The sequence below is a fragment of the Gymnogyps californianus genome, chromosome 1, assembly GCF_018139145.2.
Source record: "Gymnogyps californianus isolate 813 chromosome 1, ASM1813914v2, whole genome shotgun sequence".
NCBI lineage: Eukaryota > Metazoa > Chordata > Aves > Accipitriformes > Cathartidae > Gymnogyps > Gymnogyps californianus.
This window is the reverse complement of record NC_059471.1, coordinates 109,185,714-109,204,705: the sequence shown is the minus strand read 5'-3', so window position 1 is coordinate 109,204,705 and position 18,992 is coordinate 109,185,714. Positions and strand designations below refer to the sequence as shown.

At 36.9% G+C, this 18,992-nt stretch overlaps 1 protein-coding gene across 2 annotated transcripts in view; it reads left to right on the top strand.

Annotated features, from left to right (window-relative positions):
- CXADR (CXADR Ig-like cell adhesion molecule) overlaps positions 1–18,356 on the top strand; it is a 36,931-nt gene extending 18,575 nt beyond the window's left edge. The window contains exons 2-8 of one of the 2 annotated variants that reach the window (XM_050907380.1): positions 154–323; positions 995–1,199; positions 1,561–1,716; positions 3,801–3,923; positions 4,263–4,401; positions 4,763–4,949; positions 17,725–18,356. In XM_050907380.1, the coding sequence (XP_050763337.1) occupies positions 154–323; positions 995–1,199; positions 1,561–1,716; positions 3,801–3,923; positions 4,263–4,401; positions 4,763–4,949; positions 17,725–17,766 (1,022 nt within the window). In that variant the 3' untranslated portion in view covers positions 17,767–18,356. Of the gene's footprint in view, positions 1–153; positions 324–994; positions 1,200–1,560; positions 1,717–3,800; positions 3,924–4,262; positions 4,402–4,762; positions 9,135–17,724 lie in introns of those variants that run through there. The other variant, XM_050907371.1, reaches the window with a different exon arrangement.
- Positions 18,357–18,992: the final 636 nt, after the last annotated feature.

Below are 18,992 nucleotides of genomic sequence, written 5' to 3'. Positions count from 1 at the left end.
GATCTCTTAAGTGGTGACAAGTCTGCCTAGTGGCATAATTTCTATACAGGAAAAGTATATGATGGATTTGAATATATACTAATATGTAATAGAACACTTATGGTGAAAACTGCATGTGAAGTGTTTTTAAAACATAAAAATATATTTTTATAGGTCTAACAAGAAGCCTAAGTATAACTTCAGTTGGGCATTCAACGTTTGAAAAAGCACAAGGAGAGAAAGTTACATTGCCATGTACTTTTGTACTTTCAGAAGAAGATGAAGGCCCACTAGATATTGAGTGGGTATTGATACCAGCAGATAATCAAAAGAAGGAACAAATAGTAAGTAGAGACTTCTTTTAGACAGTGTTAATTGAGTTGAGTAGGTCAGTGTATGAACTTTGTTACTGACTTTTTAAACTTCCACCTTTTCAGGTTGGGATGCTTGTGATCTTAAATTACTTTGAAGCACCAGTCGTATGAAATATAGTGGAAGTTTTGGAATAGCAGGTTAAATATGAAATGTCAAGAAACTTCTCACTATAAACTTGTCTTCTAAAGAACAAATCTCAAATCAAATACAGTTCAGTTCCAGAAAACATACTATGCTTTTGTATCTGCATTATTTTCCTGATTGAAAACTGATTTATGAGGATTTAATTTTAAATATATTAACTCTTAGTTACTCACTCTTCCCTTTCTTTGGAAGCCTTACCAATAAGATGACTCCTTTTAGTAGGCAGGTTTTACAGATTGAAATTAGAGCAATTTTAAACAGTTTTCTTTCAGTTAGAAGTCAATGCTGACATACTGCTACTCAGGCAGGTGTTTGGTTGAGTCTTCGTTAGAGTACTGTGTGTGGTGATATTTTGAAGATTGAGATATTTGGCTATGTCATACTTCTGGGATTATTTAAAACAGTAGAAAGAAACTGTCAAGAATCTGAAGATACCAAATTATTTTGAATGTTTACATGCCAAGTAGGCTTCTGAATAATGTTTCTTTTTTTGTAGATAATTATGTATGCTGTAGACAGGATTTATAATCATTATTATGCTGCTATGACTGGGCGGATGCAGTTTACTAATCCTGATCCCAGATCTGGTGATGGTTCGTTGGATATCCTGAATTTAAAGTCAGCAGACACTGGCACGTACCAGTGCAAAGTGAAGAAGGCTCCTGGAGTTCAAAGCCAAAAAATACAGTTGACTGTACTTGGTAAGATAATGCTTTTCTTGAATTTTCAGTGACATTTTTTATGTGTTTATTCCATCCTATCTTTGACGTCTAAAATGAAAACTTCAGTTGGGCAAAGTCATACTGAATCTATGATGATGCATCCATTATTGAAGCTTTGGGAGGGGTGGACATCATTCTGTTCTGGGGGGATGAAGAGAATAATATTGAGCATTTTTAAAAATTCTGTGCCTGGCTTGTATTTCATAGAAAATCTTTCCATGCATAGAAATGGTTTGTTGCACAAGCTTTGTCTTTAGCAAAATGGACAGACCTACTAGAACACAACTGTTAAGCATTTTGATTGTGACTGTTATTAATGCAATGATACTTTGTTTATTAGTAAAGCCAGCAAGAACTAAATGTTCCATTGAAGGATCACAGGAGATTGGAAAAGACGTTATCTTGAAATGTGCATCACAAGAAGGATCCCCACTTTTGTCTTATGACTGGAGGAGAGTATCTGGCACACAGGAACTTCCTGCCACTTCCATGCTGAGTACTGTCAAACTTTATTTATTACTTTGAAATATTTAAGAAAGATTGCATTCGTATTTTTTGCTTATCTTGACTTGTGAGAATCTCATGCTTAATATTAGTATAGAGTAATCAAGATAAGTGTCACTTCTGCCCTCTCACTGTGTAATAAAACTGACTTTGAAACAAGTTGGGTTTTTTTTTTATTCATACTGGGAAATGTTTCAAGCTTTAAGGTGAGATTCTTACCGTTATGCTGCAGAATTATGCTCACCCGTGCCTGAGTGTTGTAAGTTCTCTTGCTTGCTGATGTTGGTTTCTTCTGTGCTCAAGTGGACAGTAGGGAAGAGTCAGAACAGTCTAGACTAGTGGTTAGAGCTGCCTTCAGGGAAGTGGAGATAAAAGCTTGAATTTTATTAGAGATTAAACTGAGGTCTTCACTTCCTGATGAAGTGACAGAACTTCTTGCTTAAAAAGAGGTATTTGTCTTAGAAGAAAAGTTGTCAAGAGAACAGAGAAGGCTTACCCTCTTCTTACAAGAGGTGACATACAGGAAAGAGTTATATATTCTGAATTTTGACTGATGGATTCCAAATTATTATAGTGGTGGTATTGGATTTTTATTGTGAGAACCTCATTGTAGAAGGTTAGTCTGTGAGTTTTGGCTTTGTGAAAGTTATTCTGGAATATTTTTTAGAAGAGTACTGCTCAGTAACAGTTTTTTGATCTTTTTTGTAGTTATGAAAACCTTAAACCTTGAGATGGTGGGGTTTCCTTGCAGATGAAGCAGTTCAAGAATCTGCTTACAAACAGCCATTTTAACTCAGGTTGTGTAGGACATACAGGACAAAGTGGTATCATGTGTCTAAGAGTAGCCGAAGTGGATGTCTAGGGGAGAAAGAATAAGAAGTTGTGTGGTTCTTCCTCATAGGGGTCTCCTCCTGTAATTTATGCCTCAGGAAATTCAGATGTGGCTTCAATTTAATTGACATAAACCAAACAAAACCTGATGTCTGAACTTCTCCAGTTTACTTTAAACTTTTGTAGTCTATTAGAATCTGTAATGTCTTAGAACACAGATCTTTAAAAATCAGCTACATATGAAGAACCTCATACTGTTCTTCATTTTGAACTTGCGTCCTGCTAGTGCTGTTTGATATCTCTTATTTCTTGTTTTGACAGTGAACAGTTGATCACTAATATCCTTCTCTGTACCACTCAAGACCTTAAGCTTCTGTTGTTATGCCCCTTCTTTCTCCACATCCTAAATTTGTCTCATGGTAACAGATCAATTCACAATATCAGTGGTGGACAAGAATGAGTGAGGAAGTATGCAAAAGTGGCATGTAATTCGATAAAACAAGGTTTGTTTTGAGCTTGTGAATGTAGGTTTGGGGACACTGAACATGTTCTCAAGAATCTAGACACTACTTAACTTTTTCAGCAGGAAGAGCTAAGTATTTGTGTGGCGCTTTGTTCCTGCGATGTAGTCTCTTGCAGTGCTGATGGCAAATCTATTGGCAATTAAAACATGCAAGCCAATTGAAGTTCATATAGTAGAATCTCACAAAGGTAGCTGTCAATGGCTTTGAAAGCCCTGGGGAAATACTCTTTGTTTTCACTGATTGTCTCCTCCATAGCTAGACTTAATTGGCTACCCATTGGAGTGCAGTGTTCAGGTTAGATCCACCTCATGTTGAGCATGGGTTCTGCAGATATCTGAGCTGGTTGTGTAGAATCAGTTTAGACAGAAAGAAGAGAAGGAGGTACTTCTGGCATGCAGTTAATCTTTTGTATTTTAGAATTCTATGTTAGGATGAGAGAATTGGCTGTTTTAAGCATCTGTTCCTACCCATTGACAGAGCAATTAGTCTGTAGGCTTTAATACTAAAGTCAAATGCTATGGAATAAATTTCTAACAAGGTAAAAGACTTTTACAAATAATAGTATTTTGCAGCATGATAGACTTTTGTTTTCGTTTGGATATTTTTAATACGTCATTTTTTAGTTAAGATTTCATCAATGTGCTGGATTAATAATTCTGTAGTATTGAATATGGAATTAAACTTTGGAAAATGGTAAACCTCTACCTTTTGTTGTTTGTAGATAAAAATACAGGGGAACTTCTCTTGAAAAATGCCTCTCAAGACTATTCTGGTACATACAATTGTGTTGCCTCAAACAGAGTTGGCACGGATGAATGTTCTGTTGAGCTGAATGTCACCCCTCGTAAGTGTTTGCTGTGTAACGGTCGCATAGTGTTTTGTATATTAAAACTGAATAATCTTGTTTCTCTAAACTCCTAAAAGGTTAAAAAACCAACCCTGTTGTGTAACTGATGATTGCCACTTCAAGTCTTCACTTCCCAAAACGTTGCTTTTTATGCAGAAAACTCTTAACTCTTATTGTTTTAAATGCGTGTGATTGAAGCATACCCTCTGTGATTCAGTGATATACTATTAACCTGGATCATGTGGAAACATATTGTTTTTACTGTTGAGTTAAGAGAAGAGAAGTTGGTCATAAATTTCACACTTAACAAACAGTATTGTTATTTATCTATTCTAGCTATAAATACAGCTGGTATAATTGCTGGAGCTATTATAGGAACTCTGCTGGGTCTTTCTGTACTGGCTTTTCTCGTCTTCTGTTGCTGTAAGAAACATAGAGAGAAGAAATATGAGAAAGAAGTACATCATGATATCAGGTAACAACATACCTCTAGTTTCTGAGCAGTATTATTTGAAGATTAACTTTTAAATGTGTATTTCTGCAAGTAAGATACTTAACAGTTGAGATTTCTGTCTTAATCTGGAAAGCTTATTAACATACTAACAGCTTGTCAGAGAACTTTGCTTTGAATATGGTGTAGGTAGTCATGTCTAATTTCAGTAAAGATTTTAAAGGCAATGAATACTTGAATTTTTTTTAACTTAAAGTAGTATGTGAGCCTCTTTTGGCTACTGTGTCAGAATAGAAAGAAACAAACTGAAAATTTGTTTTGTAAGCTCCTACATAGTAATGGTGACTGAACTCTTGTTCTGCAACTGTTTTTTTGTTTATTTCAGAGAAGATGTTCCACCTCCAAAAAGTCGCAGTTCAACAGCCCGCAGCTACATAGGCAGCAATCGTTCTTCTCTGGGTTCAATGTCTCCCTCAAATATGGAAGGATATACCAAAACTCCCTACAGCCAAGTCCCAAGTGAAGACTTTGAACGTACTCCTGGTCCAAACCCAACCTTTGCACCTTCAAAGGTAGCTGCACCTAATTTAAGTAGAATGGGAGCTGTTCCTGTGATGATTCCAGCACAAAGCAAAGATGGGTCCATAGTATAAAATATTATTAATTTAAATGCTGTTTTTTAAGTGTTCATTGTAAGTATTAGAGAAAACTACTGTGTTCCATCCCTCATTTAAACTGGCATGCAATTTTCCTTGAAGAAAATGAACAAGTTAGTTTGAAAAGCCACCAATTCTCATTTTTAATTTTAAACTTATTAGTATATGACAGTTGAACTATTTGCTAAAAGCATTGAAGTTCCTAAATAAATATCGGACACTGAAGGTATTTGGACCTCTGATAGGTTGCTGAAGAGACACTGTCAGCTAATGTGCAGTTCTGAATATGTGACAGCGAGACACAAGTGAGAAGTAACAAAAGCGTTTCATATGTAGACCTTGAAGTTTCTCAGAGTTCCTGAAACTTTATCCTCAATTTTGGAATAACAGAAATATTTGAACTTGGCCACTGTCTGATGTAGTTGCAGGGGGCTGAAATACTGAGGATGGCTTTGAATTCTGTTCAAACTGAGTATTTATGCAGTTCTTTAACCTGGTAATGTTCATTTGGAGCACTTCTTGAGCTCTTATTTCAGGGGCTACCAGTTACTTGATTGGTTCAATTAATTTAATGAATCTAGTCTGTATTTAAAATTTCAGTGAGTGGAAATGTGACAGGAGACCTTGCAAGCTCTTTGAAACATGAATTTTTCTGTAATAACTAGTTCTAGTCATGTCAGATAACTTAATACTCATGTTATCTGATGTAAGAGGTCCTATCAGGTTGTTGGTAGTGGTATCTAAGTTTTAAAATCTATGCATCAACTGTTTCTGTCACAGTATGAATGAACATGTATCTTTATACAGGTCTTAAGTTAATTGTACCTTGCATTTTCCAAAGTCTGTTTAGATTCTAAGGCAGTGCTCTTAATTTTTTCCAAACTGATTACCTAGAAGCTCCATGGGATTTTAATGAAAGCTGTTAAGTAACTGGTATTTGATATCTGTCCTCTTGCTCTAACATCACTGTGGAAACACCTTTTCCCATATACCTTTACTTAAGATGCTAATATCTTTCTGTATGAATTCGCAAGGAGTTTAAAGCTCTTTTCTCCTTGCCTCTTCAAGAGCCCTAAATATTATGAACAGACATTTAGACTTTTAAGAGCAAGAGTTTCATGCAGCCAGAATCTGAGAGGAAATAGTTATCCAGAATTGTTGATACAAATCTCGTGTTTCAAGATTAAAACCCCTTCTTCCCAGTTTTGCAAGCTTAAAGCATTACAGGAGGAACAGAACAATTCCTTACCTTACTTTCACACATACTCAAGGACTTCTGATAGCTTCTGATGACTGATATTATATACCTGCGGAAGCTGGATTTAAAGCTTAGTGCAGTTTGAATCTTTGTGGATTTTTTTCTTCCTGTTTTCTACTTTCTACTTCATCTTGTGCTGGGGGGCGGGAGCAGGGGAGTCCCTATTCTAGCTATAGATGTTAAACTGCAAGGTATTTTGGAAAACTCTAAAGGCATATAGTATGTGGCACTGATGTTGATGAAGGAAATATCTGAATAGCCTGTTGAAAGATGTTAGGATTATTTGTACGTAGCAACAGTGTGAGAGAAAACATTTCCCCAAACTTCTAGGTTTAGTGTCTGCTTTTCTGTAGCTGCTTATAGATCTGTGATAAATTCTTTGGCTTACTACTAAATGTTTTTCCTATCTATAGTTAGGTGCACAATTTTTGGCTGGCACTTTTAATGTAAAGAACATACCCTTCACACTGAATTTAGAAACTTGAATGGCTATTAAGTATTCTATACTTAGTTTTACACATTTGGGACTTTTTTAGATTGTAAGCTGATACTGTTAGAGATCAGATTTTTTTTATCTTTCATGTGTGCCTTGTCAATAAACTTTGCCTGATTGTAACTTCAGTTTTTATGAAATTTCTGGTGCCTAAACTTACTGTTTGAACAGGTGCTTACATGATGGTACAGTTCTTAAAACATGACACTGTGATCTGATTTCTTGATTCTTATATACTATTTATACCTCTTCATGCCTATTTTTGGATGTGACTTCAGTGTCTCTCTGTATTGTTCTGTATTTCAAAATGTCAGTTACTCCTTCAATTGCTAACTATGATCTAAGTGTTTATATTCCTGAAAACTGTTCAGTTGTACTAATGAGATGGATGATTGACTTTTACTTGTGTGGTAAAAGGTTTAGTAACTGTGCCAAACATATGCTTATTAGGAACAATAGATGAGGAGACATCTTCTTGCATCCAATTATTGTGATAGAAGAGACTTCCGAGATTTTAAACATACACTGATTGTTTACCTTGAAACTAAGGCCTTCCTTAATTAAAAGGGTATAGTTATTATAAATACAAGTTGAGTACAAAACTAAACGGAATCACAGACTGAGAGATAGCTATAAACCTAAGCAACCAGGCAACAAACCTACTGAATTTGGTTCTTAGCCATTTGTGGACATACATGAGATTAGATGTGGTTTTTGTTTTTTGTTTGCTTTTAGTTTTGGGTTTTTTTGGTTTGGCCTGAGACCCTGTACTTACAGTCAGGTAAGCCCTGGGACACTGAAGAACAGAAACCTATCTCACTAAAGGATACAGAGCAGAGTTTACACATGCTTAATGCTCTGTCAGCTTGTACAAAATAAAAAATGGACAGAACAGAAGGACAGTGTGATGTGCCCTCAGAGCCTAGCTGTTAGGCTTAGCAGCCTTGACAGTGTCTGTCTATTTATGTAATTGCATGGAAAATAAAAGAAATATAATTTGACATAGTCCTTATCTGAAATAAAGAACCTCTGACTTGGGGTAAACTTTGCCTCAAGTTGCTATCATCATGCCTTTTTGAATGGATACAACACTACTATGAAAACATAATACTGCTATTATAAATTATTTCTTTTGTCAATAGATTGTTCAGTTACACTGGATTATGATTCTCAAAAGCAGCTACTGTAGTTTAGCAATGATTTCTAGCTGTGTAGGAGATTAACTGTTTAAACACGTGAGGTGTCCGATCTTATAGATAACTCTGCTCACAGAACTCTTTTAGGAAGTAATGGCAGCTGATATACCAGTTAGAAGGTGGCATTTTTAATGTCTCATTTTATTAAAAAGAAAAAAAGGGGTGTGTGTGGTACCATTATGTAAATACTCTAAGTGAACTCAAGAAACCACTAGTTAATGTCATGACTGTAAACTTGCCTGTTGAGGACTACTATATATAGAAGAAACCCCTCAATTTTAGCGTGGTGTGAATAAAGTGTTAGACTTGTAATACTGTAGAGATTACGTAACACTTGTCCATACATTACAAGCATTTTCATAAACTTTCTGAAATGGATATTTAAAGATATTTGTGTGAAACTTCCTTACCTAAAAATGAATGCTTCTTCCAGAACTGTGTAGTGCACAGAAATGCCTTGTTGGAGGGGTAAAACATGACTTTTGAAAGAAATGTACAATGCATACATCTTTATCAACTCTGATAGTCGCATTCATATTGGATGTATGCTTCCTGCTTAATAGTACAAGTAAGACTTCTTAATTGCAAGTTTTTCTGTAATGCTGAATATTGTATGTTACTGGTTTCCATGATAAGCTTTTGGTTTTGTTCTTAACAGTGTATATTCTGGATCACTTTAGATCTTTGTTCCAGTCTAAAGACATAATACCATTTGTGTCACTTAAACCTTGTTTTATACACTTGATAGGTGCTTTATGGGACCCTTTTGGTTATCGGTCCTCTAGCATTGAGGCACAGCTCAACTGAAATTGGAGCAATAATATTTCCTGGAATCCAAAATGTTATGATGTTATGTTACACTTCTCATGCACAAAGCATGGACTTGAATATTGATATGAATTCCAGTATGAGGTTTTCTATTCACACTTTTGGGGGAATGGTATTTTAAAATACAAGTATTGTGAGTGAATTTGTAAAAACAAAATCCAAACTTTTAAAATGCTGTAGTTCCATGACAGACTTGTGTACTTTTTGAAATAAAACTGTTGGAGAAAACAGTAGTCTGTCTTTATTTTAAAGCAGTACTTGTGTATGGCTTCAGCTTTCTTTTTATGTAATTGGAAGTGAACTAATAAATATGGCTGTGTATACCACGCTGGCATTAATCATTTTATTTCTTGCTTTTTTTCCCCCCCATTAATTTCTAAGGGAAGTAAAACTTTAGATATTTTAAAACATGTACTTATTTGTGGTTTCTAATTGTAGATACACAGATGTAATGATCAATTTTAAAAACATACCAGAGCAATTTCAACAGTTATTCTGAAACATAAGGCTGGAAAGGAACTTTAGATTAAATTTTATCCCCCCTTATTTTAAGTAGAACCAAAAAATCCTGAAACTGATAAATTCTTGTCTTTTAAAATTCAAACAAGCAGGTTTACAGCACTCAAAACATGTTGATAAAATGCTTGGGTTTATATTGTCAGTTAACGTGCATCTTTTTTGATTCAAGTGTACTTGACTTGGGATACTCCCCACTCCTTGCCCTTGCAAACCAACTGATTACTGTCCTTGTAATTTTACCTAAGATTAATGCAATTTCTCCAGTGTCGTCTTGGGCACATACTTAGTTTTAGGGAACAAAGTCTGGCATGGGCTCTGTTTGCATTAATGGCATGTATTATGTTTATATCATTGGAGGCCTAATTAGCTTACATTTGTTCATAATGTATGCGTATCTTCATATGTTGATGTGTACCTGTGCCATGCCAGATGTTTCTTTGTGTATATATTAAAAAATCTGTTTCATAGAGGTGTGCACAAGCATATGAAGTTAAATGGAGTACTGGTGGAAAAACCTCTAGGAATTTTTTCTATTTCAAATTAAGATTTGTGCTTAAATACAAAAGGAAACCTAATAAAAATGAAGGTTCAGATTTGTCTCTATTTGTAGACCTCTAAGAAACCTTTCTACACCCTTTTAACGTTAACATCAATACTTAAGTTCAAGACTTCTGTCCTTTTCTAAGGTGGCAGTTTTGTCACAGATGGTATTTGCATGCCTCAGGTGTCCCAGGTCTTTTGTTTGGAGATGAGATGATTGTGAATCGGAGAAGCTGAGTACCTCCAGCTTGTCTGGGAATTCCAACAAAGCAGCTAGCGCTTCCCCAAGAGTGTCCTGAAAGAATAGAGGGCACTCATCATCTGGTAGTTCTACAAAACCTTTGTGGTCCTTATATATGTATTAAACAATGCCTTGGATAAAGTTTCTTAAAAGGTCTGTCTTGCTGTTTTTTTTTTTTTTCCCTCTGAACATCTTAGACTGGCTGTGTACTTTGAGCTTACTGTTTCAAATTTACTTCTCAGATGGAGAAGCTTGGGTTTGTTCAAGCTCTATGATAATGCTGATAGGCAATTAATTGTTAAGACTGTTCTAGAAAACAGGTAATGACAGTGACTTAACCTTGGTTTCTTATGTATAAAATCCATAAAACAAAACCGAAAGAGCTTGTGAAGAAAATAGCTGTTCAAGGAGCAAAAGCAAGAGTAGAGTGAAAGAAGCTATGAATGTTGCCTACCTTTCCAAGTCTCAGCTTATTCTAAAATTACCTTTCACATGTGGGATGAGTGTAGGTGATTGCTCACAACATGAAGACTTGCATCTTAATATAAAAATAATGTGCGTACTTGAGTTACGTTGATTCTGTTGTTTTTTTGACTTTAGGCTTTTTGCAGAATGGTACAGGCTCAGCTATCAGGAGAAGAGTATGAACCTTTAATTCTATAAAATAACCGCTCTGGCAGAAAACTGGCGCGGAGGATTGCATTGTCCCTGCTTCTGACTTCCATTCAAAGTCAAGTTTCTGAAAATAGGGATCCTTTAAGGATCCTTTGACTTTTCATATTGTTGTAAGTCAATGTTATTGTCACCCTCCTAAGTTGGAGTTTTGAAGACTTCATCTTTCGCTGTTGAGTACTGGTCAGGTTGCTTTGAATATGCAAAGTCAGTAGCATTCAGTGGCAGCAGCTGCTAGCTGGGTCCTCATTTTTAGTGGATTAGCACAGTCATTGAAATTTCCTTTGGTCAATGCTGTCTAAAAAAACAGATGAAGGACAATTCTACCATATTATTCAGGAAACATTAATAAAGTTGTGCAGCTCATACAGGAACCTTGTATGGTGCCAGGATTGCTAGATGGCGGGGGGGGGAGTAGCTTTATAAATATGTTGAGCGTGTTGGTTACACAACTTGATTATGTAACAATTTTAAAACATGGCAATATTAGAAGAGACGTTAACATCTGAAAGCACATCATTTTACCTTCAGTAATCTAATTTTTTCTTCGGGGAAAAACCTCTGGAGGCAGTATGTCTGCTGGGAAGCGCAGAAAGCTGTGTGATGCAATGACAGTTGTCCCACTTCTCAAGGCTGGATGCTGTGGTTCTGTGAGCTGCAGGCAGGCAGGACGAAAGTTGAGTCCTGTACGTGAAAGGTATTGGACTCTCTTCCTAGTATATTTTTCCTAATTGCAAAACAGGGAGAGGAAAGCAGCGGGTCTGATCAGTTTGTGGGGAGTTTTGTAGGAGGGATCTGAATTCTGGAAGCAGATATGAACTGTCCAACTTCTTGAAACCTTTCCCTACTCTGGTTTCCAGCAGCATCTGATTTAGGGGTTTTCAGTCTGCAAAACCTTTTTGCATTTAGAGTTGCTTATATAGCCAGCACGTCTTCATTACTTAAATTGCAGAGTCTTGTACTCTTCCTACCATGCATGATTTCTGCATGTGATGTTTTTGGTTGTATTATTACTAACAATACTGTGTAAAGAAACAGTCAGAAGAAACTGTAGACTAGAGTCTCCTGAACACCCCAGACAGGGCAAATGGTGACAGCACGGCTTCTTGGTGCTCTGGGCACAAACATCTCCAGGGTGCAGTGGTCGCTCAGGTTAGGTAGCAACTCATTCAGAATGTGGTATCAAGGAATACTAAATCAGATGGTAAAGAGCTATAAAATTAATTTAGTACCATTGGTATAATAGCTTCCAATTATGTCAATTTTGCAAACTACGTTCTGTGTGAATAGGAAAGAAACTTGAGATTTTGTTTCTTGTGGTCACTTACAAGTGAAGTAACACCTTTTCATAGCTAATGATTTGGCCTGCTCCGTGATTTGTAAGTGTGAAACTATTATCCCATACAGGAATCTGAATCTCCCTATTTCATATCACTTGGTAATATTTTACTTGTGAAACGGCAGTCAGGATTAGTCAAATTCCACAGAAGTGAAAGTGTGCAGCAGATCATCCGTTCTCAGTGTTTAAGGTCTCTGTAACCAGCAGCAGCATCAGCTCACAGCATCTCGCTGGTCGTCTGAGTGGGTGGTGTTTCTAAGAAAATATTTGCTGAAGTCAGAATACTTGTGCTGTGCCTTACTTAAACTGTAGGAGATCAAGATAAAATTGTTACTTAAGATTTCCATTTACTAGTAGAATAGCTCAGGTGGGAGGGATACTGATACCCTTAGATCAGAAATATAGACAACTGGTGGTAATACATAAAGCTACTGAATTGCTTGTGACTGCTAAAGAAGATGACAACTCGGGGGCACAGCTGGTGGTTTGTGGAACATGTCAAAAAGCTTATGTTGTGGCTGCTAGCACTGAACTTCTTATCCGGATAAATAAAATGCCCTTCCATGTCACTTCCAATCCTGTAACTGTCAAGACCAGAAACAGTTCGTCTCAGCTGTAAGAGCTGTAAAATACAAAATAAAGCTTGCAATTATTTTAATATATTCTTCCCTGTTTCTTGTTGGTACACAAGAAAAATTACAACTTAGTAAAAGGACACAGCTTCAAATGAACTGTTTGGTCTTGCCCTGGTTTCATCCTTCTGTTCTGTAATTCAATATGAACTTGCTTAGGAATTGCAATATCTTTTTCTCTTACTTCAGACTTGAGTTTTGGTTTGGGTGACCTCTTTAGGTAACATATTTAATTTAATGACCTTGTATCCCTATTTAAGATGGGAAAACTCACTGTGTTTAAAACACAGAACTTAAAAAAAAAAAAAGGGCAAAAAAAAAAAAAATATGGTCTCCCATATCCTCTCCAGCCCACTTGGAAAAAAACATTTTATGGCTAAATATGAGTGCTTTGTATTGAAACAAAGTAATAAATTTTGTGTTTGGGAATACTGAACAACCTCCTGTGGCTGACGCTTGGGCAGCCTGTGTCCCTTTCTCTCTGTGGCTAAACATGACTGTATGGCTCTGCGATGGTTTGCAGTGACTTGCTAAGAAATGTTAGGTTTTCCAGTAGAAAGCAAAATAACCTTCTTAGGTGCCGAAAAGTTAATTTCTTATTGCTTACTCAGGAAAATAATTTAGGTAAGAAAATGGTTATTGTTATCTGCATTAAGACATTTCGTTTTTCTGTATAAGCTCTGACAAAAAGCTGTAAACTGTACAGAGATCACTAAAGGAAATGTACAGCTGAGGTATGAATCTAGTGTTCGATAGGTTTTAACAGTTGTGCTGAGAAATGCTATATTTATATTACCTTTACACACACTAGTGCTAGGACGGAAGTACATACTTCTACATCCCTTTTATTTACCCCCCAAAAAGTGTAACTGAAACCTGATTGACTAGTATGGACCAGAGCTTAGAGTTAGTCATTAAAGTGTCTGTTTTCCTCAGACTGAAGTTAAGGTCACCAATGATGTTTATTCATTTGCAGCTCATTCAGTTAAAAAAAATTCCTTAGACATATTGTAATTGTATCTGTTGGTTTTCTTTTAGGAGCAAGACAATGAAAATTGTGATTCTTGTACAGATAACATACAGTTCTGATCACGCTAGACTTGCATACTTGAAAGGCATTGAAGTTCTAAACATCAATTACATGTTCTTAAAATCAAGGTTATGTTGCTACTTGAAGTATTTTAGGTGTATAATTTAAAAATGATATATGCATATCAGTGTGATTTTTTTTTTAATAGTGCATGGACTGGGTGGGCAGGCAGGAATCTCAGGCAACCCACTAAAATCCTTTATTCCTAGATGAAAGAGCTGGAAGGAGCGTTAGAGCCTTTATGCTCAACAGTCCTTTTTGTTGCCTGAATTAGCATAATTTCCCTGCCCCTGGTGTTACCTGGGCAAGCTAGGATTTTAATCAGCCCTCTGAGTGGGGTATCCAACTGGCAGTGAAAATTGGGTCATTATATTACACGTGAACTTTATTCTGACAACATCCTGTGTCTGTGCCAACCCCATTAACTAGTTAACTTGCTGCTGGCTTTATGGTTTGTACATGGGGAGGAAATTGCTGAACATGCAAGGAAGCTTAGCACATCCTTAATGCTCGAGATGGCTAACAGAAGCTCACTCACCTGCAGTAATAACAATAATAAAAGAATCCCAAGGCAAGGGAGTCCGATTAATGAAGTGGAGGATTAGGGTTGATGTCCTGGCTCTGTCATGACTTAGCCATGTGATATTTTTTTTTTTTTTTTAACGTTGACTTCTCCTTATTCCTCGGCTTCCACATCTGTTACAATGGAGATAGTTCTGTGGACTTTTAGGGACTTTTAGAACTAGAGTTTCCCATCGCAGTCATTTTTTTAAAGCTATCCTTGATGAGTCTTTTCAGTCTTCACCAGCTGCCCATCTACTGCTTATTTTCACTTCTTCCATAATCACAGAAAATTTTCAAATATATGTATTTAAAGATCGTTTACCTTGGTCAGAAGATCTGTGGTTGTCTCTGTCTCCTGCTGTTTGCTGTTTTTTAATTCTGTCCTGACAATAGTCACTCTATCAGTACTTCTAGCGCTACCTGGGTATTTCAGGTTGTAGTAAAAATAATAGTAGGGCAGATCTCATTAGGCATCTTCTTGAGGGCAAAAGATCCCCCAAACCCCATTGCCAATGCAAGGGGAAACGTGTTTCCTCTGGAGGCTTTGTCAGAGATCCCAGCTTGGATGCTTGCTTGGCATCACCTCAGAAGGAGGCGGCTTCTCTCTCCTGCCACTCAGCAGCGTGTAGGAGAGAGTATTCACCTGGGCTGGTGTCCCTCGTCACTCAGCTGGGTCACTTGACACTCCCTCACCACCCTTTTCCCTGCTGCTCACTTACTACTGTGTTGGAAAGTATTCTCAGGATAAGGTGGTTCGTCCTATTTATTTTGCAAATACAGAGTCAAGGTGTGTTGAGTACTTCTCTTCATTGTTACTGATATTGGAGGTATCCAGCCATGTATACTTATACTGCCAGGCTGAGATACATAGAGACAGACGTAAAGCTCCTTCTTGTTGTCATTGCATTGGCCCTGTCAGCAACAAATTACTCTTCGTGTTTGGCTTTTTATACAACTTTCCTCTGCCTACAGCTCCCCACTTAGATTGGTGGCTGACCTTCCTCTTCCTATTACATGCCACCTTTTTATTTCTGATTGCTGGATTTGTTTCACCACTGAAGCAGGATGGATTTTTAGACAGTTTTTCCCTTTTCTGAGTCTAGTATGTTGCTATTGAATATGCTTTTGTGGAGGGTCATTCCTTTTACTGATCTTTTCTATCATAGTTTTTGTTCCTAACCAGTTTCATTCGTCTCTGGTTTAGGCATTAGGCACTCTAAACACACCATATATTGTATTTTAGACTGGCCCCTGTTTTTCAAGCTTAAATGTAATAAGGTTATGATTGCAAGTACCTGGGCAGACAGCAGTTTCTCATTAATTGATATTTTTCCTTGCAAGATCCTAAGAGAGTCACACATCTTGTTTATAAGTTACAACACTGGTGGGTACATTTCCCCCCCCCCCGTGTCACAGCTGCATGAATAACCTCTAGCTGCATGCTAGGGTTCACTTGGCAGACTGCATTTTTTCTTTACTTTTTTTGTAGGGATTTGCTTAGTTGAAAAGGAAAGAAGAAGAAAATCAAGACTGAAAGTATCAGGACAGTGCAGGCAAAGGAGAACAGATTATGTTGTATTTGTTCCATTTTGCCCTTCTAGCTCATTTAAGCATCTGATTTTTAAAAACTTACGCTTTTCCAAACAACTGGGGGATCAGAAGCTCTCACTCCATCCCAGCTCATCTCTGTGTGCCATATAGCAGATTTTTTTCTTCGTAAGCAGGGTATGTTAATTGTCTCTTGACTCATTCGTGAAAGGGAGCGAACAGGACGTGCTTGACGGAGAGCCGTCGTTATGTGAGCTCCTACTCACATGCCTGCCTTATCCCTGAGAATAGCTAGATTTATAAATGTTTTGGAATGTAAGAGCTCTGTTTCTTCAGGCTTTTCCAATAGAGTGGGATAGGATGAACTGTGTGGGGAGCAGCTTAATCTTTATTTAGAAGGCATACGTTTACTAATTATTAACTAGTTATCTGTTTGAGAGCTATTAATGCAAGAGGTGGGAGATAGGAGTGTTGTGTTAGCTGTGGTGCAAAGACAGGAATACAGACAGAAAGGACACTTCTCGCCTCAGTGTTCAGTCCTAATTAATTTGCCTCTTAATATTCCTTAAAAGAATAAGTATATAAACAATAGCCAGAATGAAGTTGTAAAACAGATTCTCTTGCTAGATAATAGCTTTAAATAGAAAGAAGGCAAATGTGGTGATTTAATGCTAAGCAGTACTTGGTACAGATTTGAGTTATGCTTCCAAGCAAGGTTTTGTGAACGTACTCTATTTTTACTGTCACGTGCAACTGGAAGATTTTATTTGATGCGTAATTCTAATTGCAGTGTGACAGTTGGCAAGGAAGAAAGTGAGATGTTACAGAGGCAGCATGAGTCAGTTTTCTTAATTACTGGTCTTACAGAGAAACTATTGTGGCATTGAGGCATGTTTTAAAAATCTGCGGGGACTGGTATAATAATACAAAAGCTTGTAATAAGCTGAAATAGTGGAGTAAGAAAATGAGATGTTTCCAGTAAATGCAATATATCCATATACATTTGTGGATTATTAATTAGGAGGAGTTGTTTTCTGTCAGAATATCATGTTTGGAAAATTAATATTGGTGACTCAGAGTTTGAGTACAGGCGCCATATAGAAAATGTGGTTTTGCAGCATGGAGTGGTAGCAAAAATGCTTAGTTATCACTTTTCTTACAATATCAGTCTTGGAATATTAAGTCAAAGAATACAGAGCTGATAAAGAACTGTAACCGGAACAAAGAATTATTTTTTACTATCTTTGTGCAAAGAAGTATGCCCAGAAAAAGTCAACAAAAATAGTCAAGGAACTAGAACTGACTTCTAAGGAAATGGTGAAACAGCCAAGTATGCAGATTGGGATGAGTCACTGGATTCTTTGAGAAAACTGAGTGTTTATAGCAGTAAACAACAAAAATGTGTGCTTCTTTGATAATTCAGGTTACTGGTATGAAACTGAAGAGGAGAGATATCTAAGCAGACTTTGACAGATACTTTAAAAATTGATGGCAGTAGGTATGCACTAGGAAATCCATGAGGATTTTCAAATAACCTAAGTGAAGATACTGAAAATTTGCTATTAAGTTAAGCTTACAGTCATTTAAAGTCCACTGATAAATGAGGTCAATTTGCTACACCACTGCACTGGTTTTCTGCAAGACACTGGTATAAACTCTAATCTGAATGACCATAACTTGGGTGATGGTTGGAATCGTGCATTTAATTACTGTATATTACATTATCTAGCCACTTGTTAATATAGATTAATGATATTCTTTCTTTTTATAGTATGACATCGCACACAAGATTGGTGACATAACAGTGGTATAAACATGAAGAAACAGGCATCGTTTTTTGCATGACTTTCAAGTGTGGTGAAACTGAAGTACATTATGAAATGAAGTGCTGGTTTTTTACTTGATCTCACTTTAGATTCAAGATTATTAAGTAGGCTATATTCGGTTTTGTAAGTACCAATTTTTTTCTTTTACGTATTTTTAATGTGAAGTTTACAAAGTGACTACCAACATTTTTCTTGCAAGTTCTGTATTTTCAAAAGTGTGCACAATCACCCCTCTCTGCACCTCCCCCCCCCCCCACCCGGAGATTAAAAAAATTGTGAAGTTAACAAAATCAACTCAGGTAGTAGAAATGTAGCCTTAAGCAGTGGGGTGTTGAAAGAGATTGTAATCTGAAATAGAGTAGTTTTGTTTTTTTCCTAGCTTTCTGGTCTGCTGATTTGATAGGAAGTGTATCGCCTATTCAATGCTGTAGTGATACCAACGAGGTCTTAACAACCTGTGTGTGAAATGCGCTATATTTTAAGATTGTTTATATTTTATAAGACTTAATAAAATGTACTTGAACGTTACAGTTAACACATGCTTCAGCATAATCTGTTAATGCAGCTGTTGTGGTAATTCGAGTCTGTATGCTGCCTTGTTCCTTCTGCTCCCCAATTTACGCTGCAGGAGACCAGAGGGAAGAAGAGCGCGCTTTTTAAACCAGGCTAGTTACAGGGTCCTTGTTGCTTCCTGCGGCGTGGAGACTTTGGGTATTGATTTCATAATGAAAATATTAATCTACCTAACCAAGTAAGGATGAGACCACTGTAGACTGATCCCGTGGATGGGAGCTTAGTGATTAATTTTCGGAGCCTGGTGCCGCGCTGGTACTCGGGCATTTTTGATAACTCGTTATCTGTCACAGTCCACATAAATCAGAGCACACTGAAGGACACCCCGGCATTTAGGAAGTAACAGCGAGCGTATGCAAACTTAAACCTGTCTTTGATCAACGACATCTTTCTCTGCTCTTGAGAAATACTGGGTGTATGTGCATGTGCTGGTTTTTTACTATTGTAAATATGTAGATACTAATTTAAACCTTAATCCAGTGACATCTGTTATGCTGTGGTCTGAAGGACACCATATAATCCATTGGTGAAACTGGTGGTTATAATGCTGAAAAAATATGTTACTTATTAAATTATTTTTGCTTCTGTTTTTGAGAGGAGCGCAGCTAATTCTAGAATAAACTCAGATGCTTTTGACCAA